Here is a 27,555-nt window from a genome sequence, read left to right on the forward strand (position 1 = left end):
TGATTGCTATCCTATCCGACAACATGTCGGTAGTTTGGTATATAAACAAGCAAGGCGGGACCAGGTCGTACCCACTGTGCAGAGAAGCCATGAGACTTTGGCACTGGGCGGTAGCTACCAACCGCTTCCTAATGGCAACGCACATCCCGGGGAAATCCAATGTGATTGCGGACAGACTAAGCAGGACTATCCTGTTACCCCACGAGTGGTCCCTCAACCAAAGAGTGGCTGCGAAAATCTTCGCCAACTGGGGTCTCCTTGCTGCGATTTGTTTGCCAGCCCCACAATGCGAAGTGCAGAGAGTTCTTCACTCTGACTCCCTCTCAGGGACAGATTCCCAGGGACGCTCTAACCCACATTTGGCCCCCCGGTCTCCTTTATGCCTTCCCTCCGGTTCCCCTCCTGCCGAGGGTGATACAGAAGGCAATTTACCTGGAGAGCGACATGATTTTGATTGCCCCGCACTGGCCTCGTCAGGTTTGGTTCCCCTTCCTTCGGAGGTATGCGGTGGAAGGTCCATGGTTTCTGGACCCGGTGCCAGACCTGTTGACTCATCAGTCAGGACAGTCTCACCCATCTCTCAGGTCCTTGAGGTTGGCTGCTTGGTTACTCCACTTCCATCCTTAGTCAGGGACAGTTCCCTCTCTCCGGAGGTTATCCACATTTTGTCCTCTTCTCACAAACCTTCCACTATCAAACTGTATTCCAGCAAATGGAAGAGGTTTGCCCTTTGGGCACAGCGACGAGGTATAGACCCTCTTACTGCCCCAGTACCGGAGGTCTTAAATTTCCTGGCCTCTCTTTTTCAGTTGGGCTCTTCAGTTTCCACGATTAAGGTTCAGCTAGCGGCCATCTCTAATTTTCATGTTTCTTTTGAACCTTCATTAATGGCAAACAAGCTTTGCAAGGCTTTCCTTAAAGGAGCGTGGCTCCTTAGGCCCCCGATATCTCATCCTGTGCCCCCTTGGGACCTAAATATGGTCCTGGCTGCCTTAACTGCCCGCCCCTTTGAACCAGCAGCTACCTGTGATATGAAATTCCTGTCTTGGAAGACCGCTTTTTTAGTGGCCATAACTTCGGCCAAGCAGGTTTCAGAGCTCCAGGCTCTTTGTTCTAATCCTCCCTATTTGATTTTTCACAAAGATAGAGTGTCCCTTAAATTAAATCCCTCTTTTTTACCAAAGGTAGCATCTTCTTTCTGCATTCAACAGTCCCTAGAGCTCCCTGTATTTTTTCCCAAATTCTCCAATAACGCAGAATATATCTTTCATCAGTTGGATGTCCATAGACAACTGCGTTTTTATTTAAACAGGACTACTCAGACGCGGAAGTCAAATCAACTGTTTGTGTCCTTTGCAGTAAACAGGTTGGGTCAACCAGTGGCTAAAACCTCCATAGCCAAATGGATTAAAGATTGCATCTGTTTCATTTATTCGCAGGCTGACAAAGAGCTTCCCTTTCCAGTCAGGGCTCATTCTACCAGGGCAATGGCTACTTCTGTAGCATTCCACTCCAAATTATCAATAGATGATATTTGTGCTGCGGCTACCTGGACTTCTCCGCACACTTTCATTTCTCATTACAAAATAGATGTGGCTTCTCGAGGCAGGGCTTCCTTTGGTTCCACAGTTCTCAGGAGTGTTTTCCAATGAGCCACCCGGGATTTAGGTGCTAGGGACGCTGTCCCATCAGTTATGAATGTAGGCGAGATAGGATCCCATTACATCTTTTAGTTATGTACTTACCATAACTTCGGATGTATGGGATCCATCTCGCCTACATTCATTCGTACCCACCCTCCTTCCCCCTTCCATTCGGATTTAGAGGAAATGTTGGTCCATTTGGAGATCTTCTTTTGAAGAACTTTAGTTGGTTGGAGTAACTGGTATTTTCTGTGTTTGCATGTAAGTATGAAAGCGAACAAACAAGATCTGGGGAAGCAGGTGTGGTGCATCCTGGGATAGAGGGTAGCCCAGCCAATAAGAGACTTTGTTCTAGTATACTAGTTGGCCGAGTTGGAGCCGATGGATCGGCTCTGAACCCATCAGTTATGAATGTAGGCGAGATGGATCCCATACATCCGAAGTTATGGTAAGTACATAACTAAAAGTTTTGGGGGAAGGCAAAAAGGTCCACCTCTGGTGTTCCCCACCTCAGGGTTAGACGATTGAATGAGTTGGGTTCCAGTTTCCACTCGTGAGGGTCCAGTAGATTTCTGCTTAAGTCGTCTCCCAGTGAATTTTGCTTGCCTTGCAGGAATTGAACTTGTAGGTGCACTTGGATGCTCAAGGCTGTGTTCCGCAGAGCCATGGCTAACCTGCAGAGTGGGTAGAAATGAGTTCCGCCCTGCTTGTTTATGTACCACATAACTGAGGTGTTGTCTGTTTTTATCAGGAGCTGTCCTGGAAGGATAAGGTATTTGAAGACCATCAGAGCATTCTGTACAGCTAGCATCTCTTTTTGCTTGATATGCAGGGGAATTTGTTCTGGGCACCATTTGCCTTGAATGCATTTGCCTGCCATGTGAGCCCCCATGCATAGTCTGATGCGTCTTTTGTCAGGGTTTGGGCAGCGAGGGGTTGAGTGAAAGGAAGTCCCTTGTTGTGGTTGCATGCTTCTGCCCACCAAAGGAACTCTGTCTTTAGACAAGGTATGATAGGAATCACTGTTTCCAGGTCCTGAGAATGTTAACACCAGAGACTTTTTAAGTACCACTGAAGTTTCCTCATATGCAATCTTGCATATGGAATTAGCAGAATGCATGAGGCCATGAATCCTAAGGCTTGCAGTATTTTCATTGCAGATAGCTGGGTTTTGTTGGCCATTAGTTTGAAATAGTTTGTCAAATGGACCTGCTTTTCTGGAGTGAGGAATGCCATCTGGGAAGTTGTGTTCAAGCTTCCTCCCAGGAATACAATTTGTTGGCTGGGCACCAGTTGTGATTTCTTTTCATTGATGGTGCATCCCAGTGAAGTTAGAAGTCTTTTTACAAATGCCAGGTGCTGAAGTAGCAATTTCTGACTGAATCAGGCAATCCTCCAAGTATTTGTAGATTTTAATATTTCTCTGCCTGCAGTATGCAATAGCTGGAGCCAGGCATTTTGTGAATACTCTGGGTGCAGTAGATAAGCCAAAGGGAAGTGCAGAAAACTGATAGTACATAGAGCCTGCCCTAAAACGTAGATATTTCCTGCAAGACTACCTTATGGGGATGTGCAAATAAGCTTCTTTTAAGCCTAGGGTGACTAATCAGGCATCCTTGGCTAGCATAGGAAGAAGCCGTTGCAGTGTAAGCATTTTGAATTTTGGGACCACCAGAAAGGTGTTGAGAATTGATAGATCCAGGATAGGGCACCAAGAGCTCTCTTTTCTGGGCACCCGGAACAGTCTGGAGTAGAAACCCTGTCCCCTTTGTTCTACTGGAACAGGTTGAATAGTCCTGATATGGAGAAGGCAAAGTACTTACTTTTGAGCATCTGCCCACTGGTTTGGAGAAAGGTCTGGCAACCCGCTTGGTGTTGGCAGTGAGTGGAAGTAGAATCTGTATCCTCGGGATGCAATGTTTAGAACCCATCGGTCCTGAGTAATGGACATCCAGTTTTTTGCATGAAGGGCGGGTTTTCCTCCTAGGGGCGCAAGTACTTGGACATGGCTGGGAAGGATAATTGGAAAGTCACTGTGAACTTTTTCCATAAGGGGGTGGCTTACCACTCCCTGGTTTTGAGGTGGAAACACTTCATTGTTTAGATCTCTGCATACCCTGAGACTGTAGTCTTGGTGGTCTGTTTTCCCTGGGTTTGGACTGAGAAGGCCTGAGAGGGACTGGAAAGGCACAGTTTTTTTGAAGGCCAATGCCTACTGAATCTAGGTGGCTGCACCTGTAAGAAATCTTTGACGGTTTGCATAGATTTAGTTTTTTCTCCCATCTTTTTAAGAACTTCTTCTGCTTTTGTGCCAAACACTCCTGATTTAATGGAGCATCTAGTAATTTTGCTTTGACATGGTCAGGCAAGACTTGTTCCGTTAGCCAAGCATACCTTCTCAGTACAGACTCAGTGGTAGCAGCCCTGCAAGATGCTTCTAAGGCATCAAACCCACACTGCAAAGTATGTTTGCTAACTTGGTTTGCAGAATGCATTAACTCTTGTAAATCTTTATTTTCTGCACAATTTGGAAGTAACACCATTTTTTGTTTAATTAGTTCCATAATATGTTGCTGGTATGTCAACATGTGAAACTGGCAATTCAAAGCCCTGATGGCAAGAGTTGCAGGGGTTTATATCTTCTTACCCCATCTGTCTAAAGCTCTAGAACCCCTGTCTGAAGGGGTAGGGTTTTTGGCTGTAGTATCCTTAATGCCTTTAGGTCCCTGGGAAATGGTCTTTGGATCCGCAGTAGGATTCTTAAAGAGAAATTTGTGAGAGTCAGGTACTCTGTAGTACCTGTCAGGTTTTCTAGGAGCTGGTGGTAAGGTGTCAGGAGTAAGACTGGATTCCAAGAAGACATCATCTACAATATCCAGGACAGGGGGTATAGCTAGAGGCCTGTGCTGAGGCAAATATAAAAATTCCCTGAGTCTCTTTTTGGACTGAGGATAGTCTTGGCATTCCCAATGGAAATGCTCTCTTAAGGTATGCAAGGTTTCACCAAAAGAAAAATCCTCTGGAGGGGAGGCAGAGGGAATGGATTCCTCTGCATTTGAATCCTCATAGGTAGATAAGGGTATGTCCTGGTAATCAGAAGGGGCAGAGTTATCAGACTCCTGGTCTATAGAATCAGAAGGAAATTCAATTCTTTGTCTTTTGGCAGGGGAAGGTTAGCGTCCCGTAATTAGAGTAATAAGGTCTTCAGCCATTCTATGCATTTGTTTTTGTGGCATGGGAGGTTGAGCATGCGCTTTGGATGTCAGTTTTCTAGCCATAGTGCATACTCTGGGCCTAAGAAACTCTGTAGTTTTAGTTGGAAATGAAGTTGTCAGTTTAATTTGAGTATCGGTAGGTCGGAATACACCCTCAGAAGCTGGTGCCTGCACAGCAGCTCCGGACCCATCCAAGGTAGAGACATCCGCAGGTTCCATAGTCGAAGAAGCATCTCACAGCATACCGGACTCTGAATGGGTCTCAGCAGAGGCTGCAAATCTGTAGAAATGGGCATCAGGGGCTGCAAAAGCACCTCACTGAGTACCGCTGGACTGGCGACTAGCTTAACGGAAACGTCGTCAGCAGTTTTTGACCTATGCTGTCTGTCTCTGTCTTTGTGCTTTTTCAGAAGATCGGTAGTCGGATGGCTTACCGAAGCCATTTCGGAATACAGAGAACGAGACCGAAAGAATTTAGCTACAAAAATAGCTCAACGATGAATGGTTTGGCCGTTAAACAAGGCACAAAACCAACAGTGAGGGAAGTCGTTGTCTGGGCCTAAACAGGTGATGCAGTAAGATTGAAAATCTCTGTGAGGTATTTGCTTTCCACAGGCAAGAAATTGTTAATTTTTTCTGACATCGGTTAGAGCAAGAAAAAAGAATCCCCAATGGGGTACTTAGCTTTAGAAGACTTCATGTCTGAAACTCGAAAAAAAAAATGAAAATTTCAGGTAGCGACCGACCGGCACTTGCGAACTGCTTCTGCTTCAGGCTCCTTCTCTGCAAGAAAGACTGATGTAATGCCATTGGCTGCATGTTTTATACCCCTGATGACCTGACGTCATGGAAGAGGCGACAGCATCCAATGCAGAAATCCCAAGACTGGTATTCGGGCCGGCTGAGGGCTACCTGCAAGCAGATAACCCAAGTGTGATGACTGCAACAGTGAAACACGAAGAACATCTATTTATATGTGCACCCAGAACAGACACCAACCTGGCTAACAACAGGAAAAACAATGCTCCTGCTTAAGAGTGAACCTGCAAGCTACCCTAAAAATTGTAGACCAATAACCTGCCTTCCGACAACGTATAAACTATACACAGGAATTGATGCCGACAGAGTTTATAGTCATTTGGAAGAAATCTCAATTATGGCAGTAGAACAAAAGGGCAATAAAAGAAAGTCATATAGAACAAAGGATCATTTGTTGTTAAATAAAGTCATAATGGAGAACTGTAAAAAGGGGAAGAATCTAAGTATGGCATGGATTGACTGCAAAAAAAGCATTTGATAGTATCCCTCATTCATGGATAAAAGAGTGCTTAAAAATGTATAAGATACACCCCACACTGATCGATTACGTTACAGTGACCATGAAACAGTGGCAGACCACTTTGCAATTAAGCCATGATAAAGGACAAATTGTTATCCCAGGGAGAAAAATTCAAAGGGGGGATATTATAGGGTGACTCTCTATCACCGTTGCTATTCTGCCTTTCCCTTAGTCCATTAAGCTGTTTACTCAACAGCTTAGGCCATGGCTATAATCTGGCTCCTAGAAAACAACAAAGTGTAAAGACTTCTCACCTTTTCTTTGTCGATGATTTAAAACTGTATAGCTCATCAGATGAGGAACTGAAAGCACAACTGCAAGTTGTCAAAACTATTTCAGATGATATAAGAATGTCATCTGGTCTTGATAAATGTGCAAAAGCAACATTTAAAGCAGGAAAACTGCAACTCCAGGAAAACATCAGTTTGGGACAAGAATATGATATAAAAGAACTTGAGCAAGAAGGCGTGTATAAATACTTAGGAACTGATGAAGGATCAACAGTAAAACATGAACAAATGTGAATAAAACTTTGTAAGGAATACTTCGGAAGACTTAAATTAATCCTGAAAACAGCACTGACATCTAGGAACAAAATCCAAACTATAAATCAATTTGCTTCTCCTGTCCTAACTTACAGTTTTGGAGTGATTGACTGGCCCCAAAATGTATTGGATAAATCAGATAGGAAAACAAGAAGGATGCTTCATGCGCACCAAATGATTTACAAAAATCAGTGCATACCAAGATTATATATTCCACGTTTTAAAGGAGGGATGGGCCTCCTTGAAATTGATTATATGTATAGATCTGCAGCCGTGGGAGTCCACACATATCTTCTGACCTCACAAGACCCAAACATAATGAAAGTTTTGAAACATGAGGAGAATAAATCTAGGATGACTTCTCTGCTTTATCTAGCATAAGCTTATTGGCATCAAGTAGGAATGGAAATCATACCAGAATTAGATAAAAATCGGGCAGCAACTGAATGTGCCACAAAACAAAAGAAAGAATATAAGGTGAAGGATCAGATGAGAAGGCAAGAAATGTGGAAAAAGCATAAATATAGTTGCAAGTAATAGAAAACTTCTGGAAGAACCTCATGTTGATCATGAATGAACACATGAATGGTTAAGGAGAGGCAAATTCAAACCAAGAGATGAAAGGTTAATATTCACAGCCCAAGATAGTGGGTTGTGTACACATTGGCTTATAAAGTCCATTTAACATGTGAGAGAAACAGACAAATGTAGGTTTTGTAAAAACCGAATTGGAAACAGTTGCACACCTCATTGCTGTTTGCGACATACTAGTGGCAGAAGGACTGTATACTGAAAGGCATAATAATGTGGCGAGACTGTTGCACTGGGGATTGTGCAAACATTATAGTACTGAAGTGGCCGAAAAACACTGGAAACATGAACTGCAAAGCATCATAGAAAATGAAGATGTCTACATTATATGGGATCATCCACTACCAACAGTTCAAAAGATAGATGCTAGAAAACCGGATATAGTGGTCCAAGAAAAGAAGACAAGAGTAACATTGATCATTAATATTGCCACACCCAGTGACTACAGTGTCTTGCCTACAGAGAGACACAAAGTCATAAAATATCAGGATCTGCAGGCAGAAATGAGAGCAATGTGGAAGAAAGATACCCAGACAGTTCCAGTAGTAGTAGGAGTAGCAGGTCTTATAAAAAAGAATTTACAATCATTTTTAGATATGCTACCAATACATGTAACTCCATACAAACTGCAGAAGGAGCCATTACGGGGCACATTGCATGTGCTGTGAAGAGCACTACTGGCTGACATCAAAGACTGAAAAAATACCAATTTTATGAACTTTAATCATACTTTGACTTAGGAATGGGGTCCATTCCCATCATGGTATTAGAAACCCAAAAGTCTTGGATAAATTAAAAAAGACAAGAGATCACTGATCAACCCCATCTTGTAGAATTTACAGCTAACTTCCTGAATGATAGCATTTTGATCTCATGTAGACCCCTTTTTTCCTGAGGACATGTAGAAGATATTAAGGGACGCTAGAAAATCTACCACTAGAAAATCATATTTTGCCAAATTTAAAAGATTTTCTAGGTGGCACCATAAAATGAACCAGAACCCGTCCAATGTGGAGGTCCCCTTGGTTCTCTCATATTTGTGAGAATTGCTAAATTCAGGCATTTCTTACTCATCTAAGTTTCATCTTCCATCCATTTCTACATGCCTGTCTTTCAATTTTTCCCTTTCTGCCTTGTTCAAATTTTGAAAGGGGTATTGAGTACACATCCACCCTTGAAAATAGCTGGCTCTTCCTTGGGAGCTCAACTATGTCTTGGAAAAAATAATTTTTTCACCTTTTGGATCAGGTCATCGTGTTGACTTGAGGTTTTGACATGAAAACTGTTTTACTCACTGCTCTGAGTTTGGCTAGGTGTGTCTTGAGTTGTAAGCTCTGATGGTGATTAAACCCTTTCTCATGTTTCACAGGGAAAGAATAATCTTAAGAACTAACCCATTCTCCGGGCCTAAGGTGGGTTTTGAATTTACTTTGAAATCAATCTTTTTATCTCCCTGCATTATTTTCTGAACCAGAAAAGGAAAAGAGAGACTCCTACATACTGTGGATGTCCATTGGCAGCTCAGGCACTAAATTAACAGAACAAAAAACTTTAGAGCTTCTGAGAGCTGTTTTTTTTTGGCATAATGTTTAAGGTGTTGACCTCATAAACACAAACTACAACGTTTGATTCTGACCTGAGGTTACTGACTAGGCTTAAAATTTCCCTTTAGGGCAGTTAGTCTATTATTCACCTGTAAACCTATGCTGGAAAGAGAAAACACAACCACTGCCAAAACAGACAGCTTCTTAATGGTTAGCCCTTTCTATCCATTTTTGTTACTCTCAGAAGGTGAAACCTCACTCTACCAGAGCTCTGGCTTCTTCTAGGGTATTTTAGAAAGTAAAGGATTGGACTCTAGAACTCATTTAGAGGCAGCTACCTGGTTAACCGTTCATACCTTCACTAAACATTTTAAGCCTAACGTATTCTCCAGGATCACAGCCAGATTTGCTAGAGCTATTCTCCAAGGGCTTCTGAACAATGATTGTTCTTCTTCCTTCCTGGCTATCTAGGCTTTGGCCATTGTCTCTCATAGCTGTAGGCAACTGCAGCAGCAAGCTAATGATAAACAGTATAGCTGCGCTAGTAAATTTGCTATACTAGTAAGATGTTTGAATATACCACTGTTCAGTACAGCAACACTCCCACCATTCTCCTTTTTTCTTTGTATTATTTATTGCACCTTGCTGTGTCTTATTTCTTATTTTTCTATCTCTTCCCTAGGGTGGGATTCCGCTTCTCAATGTCCCTTTTTCTCACAATGCATAATTACCTAATTATGACCTTTGCCCTCTTATTCACATTCTACAGTCATCCTTTTTCTGAGAGGCAAGAAATCTCTGAATTTTGGCTCGTATGCAGCTGCTTTATACCTTGTGCTCCGTCAGATGTATGTCATGCAGGAAGGCATTCAGGAGCTTTGTGTACTGGCCAGATGTGCGATCCTTGGCAAATCCTATATAGCTTTGTGCTACTGCAACAATGATCTATTTGAACATCTACTGTTATGATAAGTTTACTTACACAACCGTACTTTTTTGAATAGAGATTTCATTAGTTTGCTAATTTAAAAAAATTCTAATATTATTTACTATTTAATTAAAAATTAGATCCTAAAAAGGTGACGTAGATGGCTGAGAGGATGGGTTCATCTGATCTTATTGAATAAAGTGAGGATAATAATACTGGGACTTAACAAAACATGTTCATCATCTCCAAATGGAAGACTTGTATTTGGAGCCAGGGACCTTCAATGGTACTTAGGAGGGTCTCTGTCTTTTCCCTTAACTTAAGATTTGTATTGATCTCTGAAGGGGACCAACACTGGCTCTTCGTATTTGATTCTCACTGCCAAAATTTAATTTGCCAGCTGTTTATAATTTACTTTTAATGACAGCAAGCCCAAGGAGTTGGCCCTTATGTCAGGTGATAAAACCTTAACATCCAGGATGATATCATGCTCGGCCACAATGGAAAAATTTGGTTCATCTAATTTCTTGACATCCAGGAATGTCCTGGTTTGGTCAAAGATTAGTAGCAAAGCAGATACCAATGAGGGCATCCTTTTTATGGTATAATTTAGTGGTGTCATTGTTGGAGGACATTCTGACGTTACTGAAATTTCAGACTGTAAATCTGTGTTTATGGTACACTCAGAAAGGCTTATTGATGGTCCTGGTTCTATAGTCTATAGGTAGTATTCCTACTGTCTTTCTTCATAGATTCTACTTTCTTGCGAATAATTTAGTTGATTTTGCTTATTTCTGTTGCTTCCACGTTTAATGTGGGTTGAAAAGTATTTTAATGCCTTCTGTGTCCTAGTCTAAATGGTGCTGTTAACTCACTGCTCACTTTCTTCCTTTAATGGCCCACCTTCCTCCCAAAAATGACTTTGTGGAAGTATTTAGATGTCATTTGTCCACAAGCACCTTTATTGCCCTATTTGAAGCCATATTTTAGTACTTTATAGGTAATCTCAGTAAAACTATAAATGATAGCAACATTAGTTAAAAACAGTAGTAGTTGGTTGTTTTGGACCATTTCTAGCTCTTTTGAAGTTCCCTGTTAAAATCTGCATTTGCACGGCTTTGGGCGATTGTGCGCGGTTAAACAAGGTTAAACTTTTTCTGGCTCCGCCAAGTCTGCTCTTCAAATTTTCCCTTAAGAAAGCTCTACTCTTATAATAATCAGTCTACTCGGTTTATTATAAGCCTAGCACTTGTTCTCAAAACCTCTCCTCTAAGTAAGCGCTCTCAAACTAAAGTAAGCACTACATCCACCTACCACCCCTGTGAGTACCCACTTCCCTTAAAGGCACAGCACTCCCTTATAATATTCTAGTATGTCGAGTGGTCGATTACTAGCATCCTCTCCGGTTCAGCTGGTTAATCTGGGAATCTTGAGACAATGCTACAATTGTCTCATGTACACAGACAACCCTCTCCTCCTCCCAACAAACACAAATACATGTGAGAGATGCAACTATATAGCCAAACTGGAGGCTGAACTCTCTCATCTCAGGACTGGCAAGACCAGACAGGAGGAGAAGGTAACCACACACACAGCAAACCCAGTCCCACATAGACCTACCACAACTGCAAACCAAACACATAATAACACAAAGACATACTCGGAGGCTCTAACAAAAAACTTACCAAAACAACAGAGGCTCCCAAAGCAGACACCCAAAAATCCACCACCTCAAAACATAACACATGCAACACATACTTCAGTAAATCAGTGTGTCAAACAATTACAGCCCTTAAGGCCAAACACCATGCCTGATACACTAGTAATAGGTGACTCTATAGTCAGACACACTGACATTCCGCTTACCAGGCTGAACAAGGAGAGGGTAATGGTGAGCTGCCTATTGGGAGCTAGGATCCGCCACATAACACATGCACTCAGGTCACTCCAAAGCAAGTACAAATATGACTCCATCATTGTCCATGTCGGTGTGAATGACCTGAGACGTACCTCCCTGGACTACATGAAAAGAGACATAGAGGAGCTCTCTGATTATGTAGCCCAGGCTCGTATGACCCTGACCCTGAGCAGCATCTTGCCCTCACCAAGAATGATGCCACAATACAAAGACAAGATGATCAGCTTTAATAATTGGCTCAATTACTGGTGTCATTCTAGGGGGATCCAATGTCTGTCTGCTTGGGATGACATGCTGGACAAGCCACACTGCTTCGCAAGGGACGGCTTGCATCTGTCACCACTGGGCTTCCGGATATTGGCTAAGGCTCTTGCCACCCCCATAGTGCCTTTTTTAGGCAAGGCTCAAAAGATAAACCCACCTCCTTAGAAAACAAAAATGGAAAAAAATTAAGGGTAATGCTGCTCAACGCCAGAAGTCTAAATCTCAAGATGCAGGCTCTCGAAGCACTCCTCAGTATGGAGAACATCGATGTCTGTGCAGTAACTGAAACCTGGTTCAAGGCTCCTGAGAGCACCCCAGCGCTACCAGGCTACACCTCGCATCATGCTTTTTGGCCCCAAAACTCGGGCCAAACCAAAAAGGGAGGGGGAGTGTCCATATTCATCAAGGACACCCACACCTCCAGGTTAGTGGCAACACATGAAGCATCAGAGATCATCCAGGTGCAACTAACCGTAGGCAAAACTGCTATACAACTGGTAGCATGTTACAGACCACCCTCCCAATCTCAGGAACCCCATTCAGCCTTTCTGAAGACATTGGAAGATATGAATGTCTCACCAAACACCATCATATTGGGAGACTTCAACTACATTAAATAATGTGGGAAGAAATATTCAGGGAATTGTTATGGCTAGGCTTGTATAGGCCCTAGGGCTGATAGCCTAGTACTAACCTATGAACCTATGAACATACCCTAACATAGACTGGGTGCATTATTCTAGCACAAACACCCTAGCCCAAAGGTTCCTGGAATTCAAAATTCAAATGCAATGGAACAGCTAGTCACCTCTCCCACAAGGGGAGATAATATACTAGACCTGATCATCACAAACATGGGGACAAAGTGCTCCACACCGGAAGTATACCCCTCACTAGTGAGATCTGACCACAAACTAATCACCCTGGAAATACATATCCCACCTCCACCCCCAACACAAAAGACTACAGTGAAAAACTTCTCAAAAGCCGACTTTACACTTCTTAAAACTGAGATGGTATCCTTTAAGCCCACTGGGCCAGTGGTAACCACATCCCACAATGCTGAATCCTTCACAAATGCTTTCTACGGACATCTCCAAGAATGCATGGATCATGCAATCCCCAAATAAAACCAAGACCCTCTCCACCAAGGGCAGGCGTCCTGTCTGGTGGACCCCAGCCATAAACAAATTGTATAACAAAAGAAGGAAGCTACTGCACGACAGTGCAAAATCCCATAAAGAGAAGGCATCTCTGATCAGCACTAGTAGAAAGCTACGTTCTCTCATAAAAACATCCAAGGCCAACTTTGAGAGAAAAATCGCTATGGACACTAAAGATAACCACAAGGCCTTCTTCTGCTATGTTAGAAACCTGGGCGGAAACTCTCAGATATGCTCAGAGTTAGTTCACAATGACAAAAAATACACTGAACCCACAGATATTGCCAACATTCTGACAGACAGGTTCAGTGCAAATTTCTCCCCTCCCTCACCCCCAAAAGAAGAAATACTTATCCCAGCTGAAAGTGACCTCCCTGTCATCCCAGATGTCCAGGTGAGAACCGCCCTCAGCAAAGCTAAAAACACAGCATCAATGGGACCTGACGGTATCACAGGTTGCGTGCTACGTGAACTCCAAGAGGAACTAAACCCGCACATAAAAATGCTATTTAACCTTAGCCTTACTACAGGATATGTACCTGAACACTGGCGTACAGCAACAGTAGTCCCACTCCACAAAGGAGGCACCTCTACAGACCCTGGTAACTACTGCCCCATAAGCTTAACCAGCCTGGTCTGCAAAGCTATGGAAAGAATCATTATGGAACTCATAAACAGAGACATTGGGGACTTACAGACACTTGATCCCACCCAGTTCGGCTTTGTAAAGGGCAGATCCTGCCTTTTGAACCTGGTTGACTTTTTCAAAACAGTCACTAGAGCCATTGACGAGGGCAAAGCAGTCCATACAGCCTACCTGGACTTGGCTAAAGTTTTCGACACAATACCCCACTCAGGCATCATTGACAAGCCCAACAGCTTAAATGTAAATCCATATGTCACAAGATGGGTTGCAAACTGGCTAAAGGATAGATCCCATAAAGTCAAAATCGCTGGAGCCATGTCAGACTCAAAGCCAGTCACAAGTGGTGTCCCACAGGGCTCTGTCCTGGGACCCCTCTTGTTCGGCATTTATTTCTCAGATGTGAAAGCAAACATGGGAGGGTTGTGGCTGACAAAGTTCACAGATGACTGCAAACTAGGCGCCATAGTCGATACACCAGCTGACACATACATCCTACAGAAAGGCCTCACTGAAACGGACAACTGGTGCCGGAGTCATGGCCTTAAACTAAATGCCAAAAAATGTATAGTCATCCCCTTTGGGAAAAACAAAGTACTCACAAATTATCACATAGACAGTAACCCACTGAGTATGGAAAAGGTAATCAGAGACCTGGGGACCCAAGTCGATACTGACCTCTCATTTGACACCCACATTGCCAAAGTGGTTAGAAAGACTTTCTACCTTGCCCACCTTATCATGAAGGGATTCACATCCAGATCAAAGGAGGTCATTGTACCCCTATACTCCTCCCTTATCAGGCACATGATTGAGTACAATGCCCCATTTGGTATGTACCTCACCCGGCACTTGCAACAGCTAGAGAGACCCCAAAAGTACCTCACCAAGAGGATCAAGGGTCTCCAACATATGTCATATGCTGCCAGACTAAAGAAACTCCAGCTCTATTCAGTAGCATACAGCCTACTCAGAGGTGATCTGTGCCTGACGTACAAGGCCATGTCCAATCAGGAATTGATGGACATGCTCCACCTCAAAAAATCCAAATCTATCAGAACCACGAGAGCTAAAGATTTAAACCTCAGCACAAATATGAATAGGACATGCTGGAGGGACAGATTCATAACTCAGAGGCTTCCCATACTCTGGAACAGAATCCCAGTTCATGTTAGGCAGAGCCCCTCACTGACTCTCTTCAAAAGAAATCTTGACGAGTGGATGGGAGTATCGTAGGTTTACCCCAGGGGTCATCTCTGTGTCACTACTAGACAGAGGCACAGTAAACTAATTCTATTATGTAAGGGGGTCTTCACTGTGTCACTACTAGACAGAGGCACAGTATTCTAAATCTATTCTGTACACTTTTGTACCATTACATGGGGTGGCGAAAGCCACATCACTATGGCTAGGCCTATAAATGCCCCAGGGCAGATAGCCTAGTACTAAACTATGAAACAAGGGACTTTAGTTAATAAAAAACTGTCCAGATAAACTACGACAATTTAAAAAAAAACTTTGAGAAGAATTGAAGAATTACACAGTGAAGTCTTTGTTCCATTTTCATGAAGTATCTAGCAGGGATGCTTCCTTATGGGAAAGAGACACTGCTTTCAGAACTTAGGACCATGCAATAGAACACAGCAAGTTGGGTATACGCAAATGTTATGATCTACTGTAAAGTAACCCCCTGAAAAAATCACTGTGAATTAAATTTGACTTAACCAGACTCCTGTAGCTCTCTTATCTCATGTCTGTGATGTGCTCTGATTATCTCCCCAACAATTGAAGATGCTATGTTTTGATTGTGCTTAATTAGTTCTGTAAAAACTAAAATGCTTTTCCTTTTTTAGAAACTTCATCATATTCACTGCATACCTTTTGTACTGCAGTGTATGAATATTTGGCTTATTTGTTTTTTTTTCCCCCCATGAAAAAAGTACTTGTCTACTCAGTGGAATCTACACAGTTAACAAATATTAAACAAACATACAAACTCAAGCCTGGTTCAGCAGTATACTGCTGAATATCACGGACAGCTTGATATCATTGATAAGTTAGAAAATTACCTGGAGGTTCTCTTTTGCCATACCTTGCTCAATGGACTAGCCCAGAAAACTTGTATACTGCAGTAATCATAAATACCTTAACAGATGTGAAGTCAAAATCATTTCCTTAATTTAACAGATGTGAAATCAAAATCTTTTTCTGACTTACTAGGTAAAATTGTTTTGTATCTGTCTTTTGAGGCGTGTCCAGGAACTTCCAGTTCTTCTGTAGTCACAAAATTTGGGGGAATTTTCTAAAGGAATAAAAAAATACATGTTATAAATCCTAACAGAATTTGGAAGTATTACAGAACACCACTTTCTGGAAAAATAATGTTTTACAGCCATAGCTTAGAGGGGTTTTGTACACCTGGATGCATTGTGCTGAAATTTACCATCATATGTACGAATAAATACAGCTTTCCAAAGAGAATATTAATTAAAAGTATTGGACCAAATTCTAATAGATTTCCAGTTGCGTCCCACATCATGGTTCCACCTGTTGAAGGATTTTATGGGGAGGGAATAGTAAACATTCTGTTTGGGAGAATGGCTGGTGAGTGCAGTACATCAAAGAGACCACCCCATGGCAGACCAGGTAGATGCAGATCATGTACACAGTCATTAAGCACTTTATTACCACAGATGTCTGTCTCCAGTACCTGAGGGAAGAGTGCTGGCAATGGACATTCCACTCAGAAGTATTAATTGTACTCATGCATGAGTATCTGTGGGCGGAGTAGGTGCAGTGGACATCCCACTCACCAGCATTCAGTGAGTACAGTGGCACAAGTTTTTGTGGGCAGAGTAGGAGCAGTGGACATCCCACTCATTAGTAGTTAGTGAGTACTCTGACACTAGTATCTGTTAGTGGAGAGCTGGCAGTGGACATCCCAGTCATCTGCATTTAGTATGTGCTATGCTTCCTGCCTGGCAGTACACTGGAATATAATTTTTCTTGGAGTTACCACCAGGAGGTATATTCTATAGGGGCTGCTCCAGTCATGCAGAGAGGTGCTGGGTTAGGTTGCTGCTATGATTGCCACTCTAAGGTAACTGTGATGATGGGTGTTCAGCTCACTAATGCATGTTTGGATGGGATGCTGGTAGCTTCTTTTACTGGCAGACTGTATGGAGCAATGACTATGTCTTCCAAATAACTTATAGTTTGTTTTTGTATGCATGCATAATTGTGCGTGTGTGTGTGTGTGTGTGTGTGTGTGTGTGTGTGTGTGCGCATGTGTGTGTGTGTGTGTGTGTGTGTGTGTGTGTGTGTGTGTGTGTGTGTGTGTGTGTGTGTGTGTGTGTGTATGCAGGGATAGCATCAGGGACTCCAGCTGTGAACTGTGAGAAGATGGCATCTATAAACCCTAATTACTGAAAGGCTGCATAGTCCACAGGAATGGGGCTCTGATTGTTGACATGTGGCAGGTAGGGAGGAAGTAGGGAACTTTGACTGCAGGTAGGGTGGGTACTGAAAGGGATGGCAGATGATACCCATAGCTGACAGCTGTGGAAGGATGGTTCACTGGCTTATAAAACCACTTGTTACCAGATGAGTAAGAAGCGGGGGGGGGGCTCTGATCAGTCACAGAAGGGATAATGATGCAGATAAAGCACTCTGATTGTGGACTGTGTGTTGGGGGAGGAAGCTTCATTCCATAAGCTCTGACAGATTAGGATAGAGAAAAAGATGGTACAGAACTTCAGTGCTGATAGATGGGTGGGGAAAGGTGTCATTGTGAAACTCCAGTTGCAAAAGGAAGATGGTGGTCTTATGCTGCTTAAGTCTAATCAATGGTTGGTGGGTGTGTGGCAGAGAACTATAAACTGTGACAGATAGGGAAAGAGGTGGAGAACACCACCAGAGAAATGCATGGGGGGGGGGGGGTTCTTCTGGTTACCAGGCTGGAGAAGGGGTATTAATTGCTGCATAGATGTGGTGATGATGGGAGATCAGATAGCAATGATCAGTGATGGCAGATCGGTGAGAAGACCATAATTTGTTGGTGGTAGAGGAGTCAAGACTGTTGGCCTTGACCGATGAAAGGGTAGTGGGGTGAACACTATTAATAGGAAGTTTATATGCCATGTTTTCTGTTGTGCCCCACTGGAACCTACACCAACAGTAGAGGTGACTAAGAATCATACACCTCCACCTCTTATACATACATAGAGTGTGTGGACGAAATCAGTGTTGGTGATCTCTCCTTCTTTGAGTTGGTATGACCATGAAGTTGGTATATGTATGTTTGGGAGTGCAAGTGAGTTGCTCCTTTGCAAAAAGCACTTCAAAAGATTTTTTTTTTTTTTTTTTTGTGAACATGCAGTTCGGCGATTCCTCTGAAAAACAAATTAAAATTCATCTCCTCATAGTGGAATCACACAGGCTGTCAACAGTGATACAATAACTGTAGTCACAATAAGAGTCCTAGTGCTGTAGAGGGTTGTGGTTAGCACAATAGTTTCCTAAATATGGCACATTATTTGCTAAATTACAGACAATTTAGAAAGCACAGAGGTTATGTTATATAACTCTATCAAATAACTTGTACTATAATCAAAAATGGAAATCTTTTAAATATGGAAGCCAACTGAGTTATAGAGGTTAATTTCAGATCCACTATGCTTACTATTCTGTTAAAAAAGAATAACAGTGCAGCAATTGAGCATATAAACTACAGGCATTTCAGAGTATTTATACATTCTTTCAGATGGCAGGCAAATTCCACTTAAAAGAGGAATAAGTTAAATGTAGTCTCTGAGCTGCATGTAGCAAGATAAATGCCGGGGTCAATCTTGAAATTAAACTTTAAAAAGTAATATAAAACAGTAAGCTCCCTCTTATCTGGTCTTGCTGGGACAGGACTTTAGGCTAGATAAATGAATGGCTGCAGAAAAAGCATACAAAATAGCATTTATAGATTATAAATCAGCGAGAATAACATGATTTGTGTTAGTATGCAGTTTTCTAATGAATGTGATTCTGAAACTCAAATGTCTGTCATTATTTAGCCGAGAAGAGGTGGAAGTGTTCTTCTCTGTTGTCTTTTGCTAGGGCTCTGGCAGAAATTTGATGGCTAGTTAAAAAGGAGGCTAGTTAAAGAGAGGCCAGATAAGAGGCAGTCTACTGTAAATGAATAATAATTGGTAATTCATTTATGTTAAGAGGAATGTTAGACTGAACTGTTATAGGTTCGACCACGGCCTGGTAGCAAAGGAAGAGTAGCAGAAAGCATTGTGCAAACATAGTAATAAACATATAACGAATACTTCACTCTGCTCTAGCAAGCATAAAGGTCTGTAGGACTACAAAAAATGTAAGAAAAAGGCTAAGTGATCTGGCAGAGAAAGCACTGTAAGAACAGCAGTTAGAAGGTATCATCAAGAAAAGAGGTGGCATGGTACATGAGGAATTAGTGTGAACAGAGGAAACCTTGTGGAACATGGCTTAGACAATCAGGTGAAGTTGGTCAGAATGAGATGTTCAGGAAGACCAAGGCATGAGCGAAGGACAGGAACTATGAGGTGTATCAAAAGGTAAATGTAAGGATGGGGTTCAAATTATTTGGAGGCCTTTTACAGTTACTTGCATTTCTGTCAATCCAGGAAGAAGGTTCAATTAAATTTTTTTCTGGTCAGTGGTTTCTGTTATATAAGTTAACAGATAATTCTGACCATGGAACCATGTAAACACCTCTAGGCACCTTATAAAACAAAACACATTGAAGCACTTAAGTTCAGTTAGAAAAATAATAAGACTGTGTGGTCAGCCATAACAAACAAATATTATGTCATGCTCAGATGACTTTTCAGTACTCAGCCATAACAATATATGTAATACTATGCATATATTATCTTTTGTTCAGATAATGTATTGTACTTGTAGTATGCAACTGAGGATGTTTCACCCAGAGTATTACGCAAGTGTTAAGCATTGTTTATTATACTGTTCCTGTAAAAAAAAAATATGATCTCTGTAAACTTTGTATATTGCACTGTAATTTATATATGTTGCCATTTGGCATAGTTTGTAGCAGAAAACTGTCTTGAAACCAGCCCCCCAACCCAGTTAACAAATAAACAAATACATAAAATGCTATACTGTACTTTTCAACATAATAAAAAGCACTAATTTCAGTAGCAATTTTCAGTATGACACCTAATATAAGTTATGGGGTAATTCCTAGCAGTAGTTGCAGTTGTGCAGTGTGTAGTCCTTACATAACAAAGAAAAGACAAGCAGGCTTTGTGTTAATGTACTAATTAAATAACTTACAGAATTACATGGACTGAATCATAACCACAAGCCACACTGCTCCTTGCTCCCAGGAGTTAACCTAAATATTAGTTTAATCCTGGAAATATCTTACTACTATTGCTGTAACATTTTCACAATTTATTGTATACACTGTCAAATACGAATGCCATGAGCAACCCCACAAGACTGCCTGTGGCTTCTGCTGGCTCCAAGATGGAACCGTTTGCTAAACTAGTTGATTTCAAATTAAAATCCTTTTCAGAAAACAAAAAACATGTTTTGAAAGATTCCTAGCACTTCCTTCACATTTTAGCTGATAGTGAATTTTTGCCAAAGATTTATTTTCTGTCATTCCATATAAAGAAGGTATGGAGTGGTTTTTACTGGCAATGGTGAATGGTACTCAGTTTGATCAATCCGAAACATCCTTTTTATATCAATGTATGGAACTTGGTCTAAAGAACAACTATGTCTATTACGAGAGGGAGTGCTACAAACAACATAGAGGTGTAGCTGCAGGTGCCTCCTCAACCCCAATATTTGCCAATATGGTATTGTGGTTTTGGGAAACCACTAGTATTTTAACTCACCCTTCTTTTGCAGCATAAGCCACTACTTTCAATACCTGGATAATATTTTTTTCTTATGGAAGGGGGAAGTATCAATGCGCTGGAGCTCTTGATAGACTTCCTCAACCAGTCTTTTGCAGTTTACCTAGCAGGTCAACAAAATGATTGTCAACTATTTAGATATTAGACTGTATAAACATTTAACTGCTGGCAGATATGAGTCAGTGATATTTAGAAAGGACACCTTTTCAAACACATATCTTCACTTTACTAGTCAACACCCAAGTTGACAAAAGAATAACATAGTTATGGGGCAGCTTATAAGGCTAGGCAGACTTGTATCTGACAACTCAGTTTTCATCAAGAGACTGACAAGCTTTGTGGTCTATTTGGAGAATGGGGATACCCTGTCAGTTTATTGGATGAAGTTCTGAAATGGTTATCTGAAACAAGACAGACTTATAGGCCACTATTATATTGCTCCAGTGGTATGCCAACCAGTGAAAGAAAGGTGGATACTGACTTGTCACAAACCTTTGTCATTCATTTTAATACAGACATGTTTTCTCTTCAGAAGTTTATAAACATGCATTGGTCCTCTGTATTTGGCTCTTCTTTGCCGCCAGTCTGAATGCCATCATTGCTTATGGGTCTGAATGCCTTTTTGCCGTGCTGAATACCTAGCCATCAGATAAGTACCTGTTGGGGTCTTTTCCCTTTGCTTTTGTTATTTTTCGGTTACCTAGAGTTCATGTCATCCAAGAATTGAAAACGTCTGTGTGGGAAGCATACTCCCCATAAGGATCGTCATGAACAGTTTCTTTTTTTGTCTGGGTGCTTCCCACGATCATAAGTACTGTAGCATTTGTAAAGCATTTGGGCCTAAGACTGTAAGAATTCAGTTGTCTTCCCTGGCCATCTGTCTTAAGAACCAGAGGCTTAAACTGTTATCCCAAGGTAGCATGGCAGAATCTTTTTACTCTGAGGTACCATTAAGGAAGAAGAAAGCCAATAAATATTGGCCAGATTCTTTGGCTGTCCAGCTTCCACTGGGCATTTCTATAGAAGCAGGTGATAGCTCTGTAGGCCATCTGGTGTCTAGCTATGTTGCATTCCTCTGCTGTGACCCCGTTAAAGGCCGGCATAGATCCTTCCTTTCATGTGTCCTCTGAGGCTTTGCAGTTGTCTGCTCCGGACATTGAGGGGGAACCACAGTTGATCATCTCAGAGGGCCCTAGAGGGATTCTGCAAATTCTGGTTAGGGAAGAGGTTCCAGGTACTCTTACTGAATCTTGTTAAGGGTCAGAACCCTTGGTGTTTGTTAGGGCTGATATCCCTTCCAAAAAAAAGCAGAAGACTAAGTATACTTCTGTACACCCTAAGGATCCTCATAGGGAATGTCAGGAGTTTACTCAGGGCCTGATTAATACCTTAATGGCCCTGAAGCCTCTCCAAAGGGTTTCTTTGCCTACTCCCCCTTGGACTTCTACTCCTTTCAGATGGGCTAGGGAATCCGATTCCTCAGATGAGGCTTTAGATTCTGCTGAGGGGTCCTTGTCCTATTCTTCCCAAATGCTTTCACCTTTGGCTTATGGTTCTGATGAAGAGGAGTCTGTGAGTCCTGAATGTCCTTTTGAGGACTTGTCTTTTGGGGACACTATAGCTAGAATACTTTAAGTGGGACTTTTCTCAAGTGTCTGGTATCCAAAAAAAGGTATTATGAGCTGCTTCAGGTGGGGAGTCCTAAACCTTCTACAGTGCCTGTTGTGTTAGCTGCTTTGTTAGACACCATTATAGCAGCTTTTAAGTCTCCTGATTCTCAGCCTTCTCCAACTCCAAAGATACCTGACAGGTTGTATAAGGTTCCTGAGGATTGTTAGTTCTTATTTAAGTGTCCTTCTGCTGACGCTGCTGTGGTGTCAGTCTCCTCTGACAAGTCTTCCAAATTCTTGCCCTCTTCCAAGCTTCTGCCTTCAGATAAGGATAGTAGAGCAATGGAGAGAATTGGTAAGAAATTTTGTACTGCTTCTCCTTGGCCTTTTGGGCCATCAGTTACCAGACCCACATGACCAAATATGCTGTGGCCTTAATTGCCCAGGCTTATCAGGTTCATTTCGACCTCCCTGATTTTGAGGTAAAATCCTCTGGTCTTTCTACAGGTGTCTTGTCACTCTGTCAAATGTAGCTGTGATGCTGCTGATGCCTCTTCCAGTGCTGCTGACTTTGGGTCTTTCATGAGACGTTGTTCTTGGCTTTGTCTGCAGTCATTACCTGAAGACATTAAGGCCAAGTTACTGGATGCTGCTTTGGATAATAAAAATCTGTTTGGGACTGCTGCTACTGCTATGTTTAAGTTTGTTCAAGAAAAAGCCAAGGCTTTGCTGGCCCTTAAAAATATTTTTTCGCTCATATCCCTAAGTTCCATAAGAATCATCCTACTAGGCCAGCTTTTGTTCACAGGGAGCATCGTCATGCCTCTAAAGGCAGGAAGGAAGAGTGGTAGGCAAGCTCTCCTGCTAATTCTTCTCAGGCTTCTGTGGTCCATAAGCCACCTTTATCTGACATGCCTGCTTCTCTTTGACATCTCCCCCTCCACCCAACCAGGTTCCCTTGTCTCTTCAGCTCTCCATCTGTCTTCCAAACTGGCATCTCATCACCTCGGATTCTTCGATTCTATCATCTTTGTTACTTCATGGTGTGGAAGTTTCTTCCTCCTTTTTCAGGGATTCTCCAATCTCCTCTGGAACAACTTTCTTATTTCTCAGAATTCCTTGGGTCCCTGGTGGAATAGGGAACTGTTTAACCTGTCCTTCCTTCACAAGTAGAAAAGGGATTTTACTCCAAGATGTTCTTGGTCCCGCAAAAGGAGAGCACTTGGAGACCTATTCTGGTTCTCTCCATGCTCAATACCTTTCTCAAGGTTCTTCTTCTTTTTGGATGCTCACTCTTCAAACCCTGTTTCGTCTTTTAATACCTCAGTTTTTTTCTGGTGTCCTTGGATCTGAAGGATGCTTACCTCCATATTCCTATTCACACTCTTTTCAAGAAGTTTTTACATTTCTCTGTTTCATCCTCTCATTTTCAGTTCTCTGCTTTGCCATGTGGCCTCTCTACTGCCTCAAGGGTATCCACAAATCCCTAGCTCCTGTGATTGCCTTTTGCAGGCTTCAAGGCATTTAGATTTGTCCTTATCTAGATGATATGTTGTGCCAGCAATCCCCATTCCTGAGAAAAAATCCCTGAGACTCCTCAAGCAGAACATTCCTCTGTGACTGTCCCTGTTGCTAAACCCAGGCCTGTTATGTCACGAGATCAGGTCGCCTCTCAAAACCTAGTTCCAAATACACGGCAACCTGGACATGACTGTTGTTTTTTCTTTATTAGTGTCTGTATAATTGCATGCCTATTCAAATGTTGTTGTTTGTATGAGACAGCTCAGTAAAGATGGAGGATGTAGATCAGAGTGTATGATATACCTTTATGAAGCTTTCCAGTGAGTCAGCACATGCATATAAGTACTAAGCTTGTGCGAGCAAGAGTGCCATTTTCAGTGAGCAGCCAGAGTGAGCGCAAGCAAGTATGTAATCAGTCAGTTAGTTAAATAGTTGTTCCTGCCATCCATCCTGATGTATTTGTATACAATAAACTACTTAAACGAACACCCAAGCCTCAACGTGAGCGACAGATACCTCCATTTCTATTTGTCCTGCAGTCATACCATTTTTTAAAGAGGGTTTAAATATTCATTCACCTAGTATCTCCTTCTTGGAATTTTAACTTTGTGCTTGAAAAGGTTACAGTTGTTGCATTTGTACCAGCTCATCAGGCAGACGTGAGGTACAACCTAGACAAAACCATCCTTCAGGAAAGTCAGTCGGCCATTTACCTGTTAGGAAGGTAAGAGTAAAGGACAACCATTGCCAAAACAGACAATTTCTAGATGGTTGTCCCATGTTGTTTTTTATGCTAGTCTTACCATCCTTCCACTTCCAGGCAGGGTTACGTCCCATTCCAATAAGGCTTTGGTGGCTTTCTAGAAAGAGATGGGCTCTAGTAGCATTATAGAGGCAGCAACTTTGTCCTCGGTACATACCTTTAGAAAGTATTACTCACTGGATTCCTTTTCCAGGTCCAGAACAGGTTGCAACATGACAATTCTCCAGGAGTTCCTGGACTCTTAATTTACTTCCTGCTTCTTTGTTAGTTTCTAAACTATGGTAATTTACCCAAGTAGCTTAGGCTACTGCAGCACTGATCTAATGTTAAACATAGTACTGTTGTGTAGATAAATTTACTATAACCGTAGATATTTTAATAGATCAGTGTTGCAGTATCCATCCCCTCCCTCCCTCCAGTCTCATCATTTTTTGATGTTGTTTTTCTGTATTGCCAGGGTATGGATGTACGTACCCTTGTGTATAGTTATTATTGTTATGTTTTCTAGTACTTGTTTTTTTCCCTTTCAGGGCTGTTGCATCCTTCCTGGAGTGAGAATGCTCTAAAGATTTTGGTACTGTAACTGTCTTCATATATGGAGCTCTGCGAGAAGAGTGCCCTTAAGCTTAGAAATGCTGACGAGTTGGTGGGGGATGGGACCCAATTAGGTTAGGCTACAGCAGCGTTGATCTATTAGAACATCTACTGAAGCTCTTTATATTGATCACTGCTGCAGTAGCCTAAGCTGTATGGGTTATATCCTGCCAAGGAAGATAAGTTTGGGCCCCAAGCCCTTCAGAGCTTTATGACCACTGAAGGGTATGCTTTCAAGGATTGAGGCTGGTTTGTGTTGTTCCTTTGCTGGGAAAATAAGTTCCCTTTGGATATAGAAACTTCAGTTATTTATTTTTTGTTTATTATTAATACTTTCCTCCTCAGGAAAGTTATTTTAAGGCTAGCAGTTGATGTCGTAACAGACTGTAATGAGACTGTACTGTTCTTTTAAACGAGAACACTTTTTTCCTGTCTGTTTAAAAGTTGTTAATAGTAATTGTAAGCCATTTTTTCTGTGGAGAAATTGTTTATTTTACTTTTTGTGGCTGGCAAAGTGTTTTAAAGTGTTTTGTACTGTGCTTGTTTTTGAAAAAAGTGATCTTTAAAGACTTTTGTTTTTTTACTGGCATTTGCTGCTTGTTTTCTCCAGGAAGGAGGCACCATTTTTGGCATGATCATAGAACAATCTGTCTCACAGTTGGTCCTTCGTCCAGCCACAAAAAAAAAAAAAAAAAAGAGGCAAACAGCCTTTGCCACCACAACAGGCTAGAACATTGTCTCAGACACAGGTGGATGATTTTGCTGTGACCATTAATTTTACCACAGACCACTCATCTTTTTACCCTGGATCCCTCTGGTGCAGCACCTAGAGCACTATTGACCAGGGGTTAGCCACATCCTCCGTGGCTGTTGGAGTCCCCTTAATGGGTAAGGGAAAGACACTTTTGAACTGGGGAAATTTACCTGTCTTGTCAGAAAGTTGTGCCCATCCCTGCGGAAGCTGTTGCTGCCATTAGTAACACTACTGGTCCCAGTTTTCCTTTCTGAAAGAAACAGAAAACTAAGCGTGCATCTACTCCTCCTAATATTTCTTTGGACATGAGTAGTTCGCTGTATCTGACTAAGGATTTAATTCAGGCTATTGATTCTTCTTTTAAAGTAGTCTGTGGTAAAAGAATGAGATACCTCCTTTCCTGAAAAGATTAAAGATTCTGAATCTGGACAGGAGAATGCAGGGACAGATACATTCCTCAGATTTGTCATTCTGACTTAGAAGAGAGCTCAGTTTCTGACATTTCCTGTTGGGGGGGGGGTTCTTTTTCTCTGAGACTATTTCTAGAATGTCCCATTGTTTTCTGTGGGCGAACACTGAGGTTTCGCAGTCTCTCAGAAAATACTATGATCTGTTACAGAAGGAATTTCCAGAACCTGCACCTATTTATCCTATTCTGTCATCTTTGGGAGGTGTGTGCGTGTGTGTGTGTGTGTGTGTGTGTGTGTGTGTGTGTGTGTGTGTGTGTGTGTGTGTGTGTGTGTTGGTTGCCCCTAAAAAGACACCTAGGATGTATAAAGTTCCTCAATCTTTTAAGTTTTTATATACTTTTCCTGATCCAGCAGCCATAACTTAAATTAATCCTTCAGATGTTAAACACTTAGTTAATTCCAATCATACTGTCTCTGGTAAGGATGGAAAGATTATTAATAAGTTTGGGAAAATAAGTGTATGCTTCTGCAACTTTGATTTTCAGAATTTTGAATTGTCAGGCTCATATGTCAAGGCTTATTCTGAAAAATTCTGAAAGTATCACAAATGTTTTATCTGCAGTTTCCTCTTGTGAGGAAAATTTTGCTTTAATTATTTTCAAGTAACAATCTCAAATAACAGTTTCATGATATACAGTGTGTGTATGACTGTGCTGATACTTCTTCATGGGCTATGGCCACTGGTACTGTTTTGAGGAGGTTTGCATGGCGGCATTCTTAGAACCTCCCAGATGATGTTAAAAATGAGATTTTAAATTCTGCTTTGCACAGAGATTTAGTTTTTGGCCACACTGCTGCAGAGGCAATTTTAAAAAAGTGTGATGAATGAGTAATCTCTAAGATTTTTCAACCCTCTTTTTCCAAGTTTTCCAAGGAATTCTCTAACCCACCGTCTAATTTTGTTAAGAAACAAAATAAACAGTCTCAACAAAATACAGGTAAACAGACATTTAAGAAGAACTGGCAAAGGGGTTCAAATAGTAATTCTGGAATCTCTTAAGAATAAAGACAATCCAATAATTCAGAATGAATATTTAAGAGACGTTGTTCCCTTTTTTTATTCCAGAAAGTGTGAATTTCCATTTTTCTCTTTGACAACAGATAGTTTCAGACAAATGAATTTTGAAGAT

General features: G+C 41.7%; 1 protein-coding gene across 1 annotated transcript in view; it reads right to left on the reverse strand.

The window, feature by feature from the left end:
- Positions 1 to 27,555, reverse strand: part of PTPN7 (protein tyrosine phosphatase non-receptor type 7) — a 903,781-nt gene that overhangs the window by 476,374 nt on the left and 399,852 nt on the right. Inside the window, exon 4 of the mRNA XM_044076499.1 lies at positions 16,011 to 16,095. Within this exon, the coding sequence (XP_043932434.1) occupies positions 16,011 to 16,095 (85 nt within the window). The remainder of the gene's footprint in view (positions 1 to 16,010; positions 16,096 to 27,555) is intronic.

The sequence above is a fragment of the Protopterus annectens genome, chromosome 7.part0 (assembly GCF_019279795.1).
Source record: "Protopterus annectens isolate FY-2018-M chromosome 7.part0, PAN1.0, whole genome shotgun sequence".
In the NCBI taxonomy this organism is placed as follows: Eukaryota; Metazoa; Chordata; order Ceratodontiformes; family Protopteridae; genus Protopterus; species Protopterus annectens.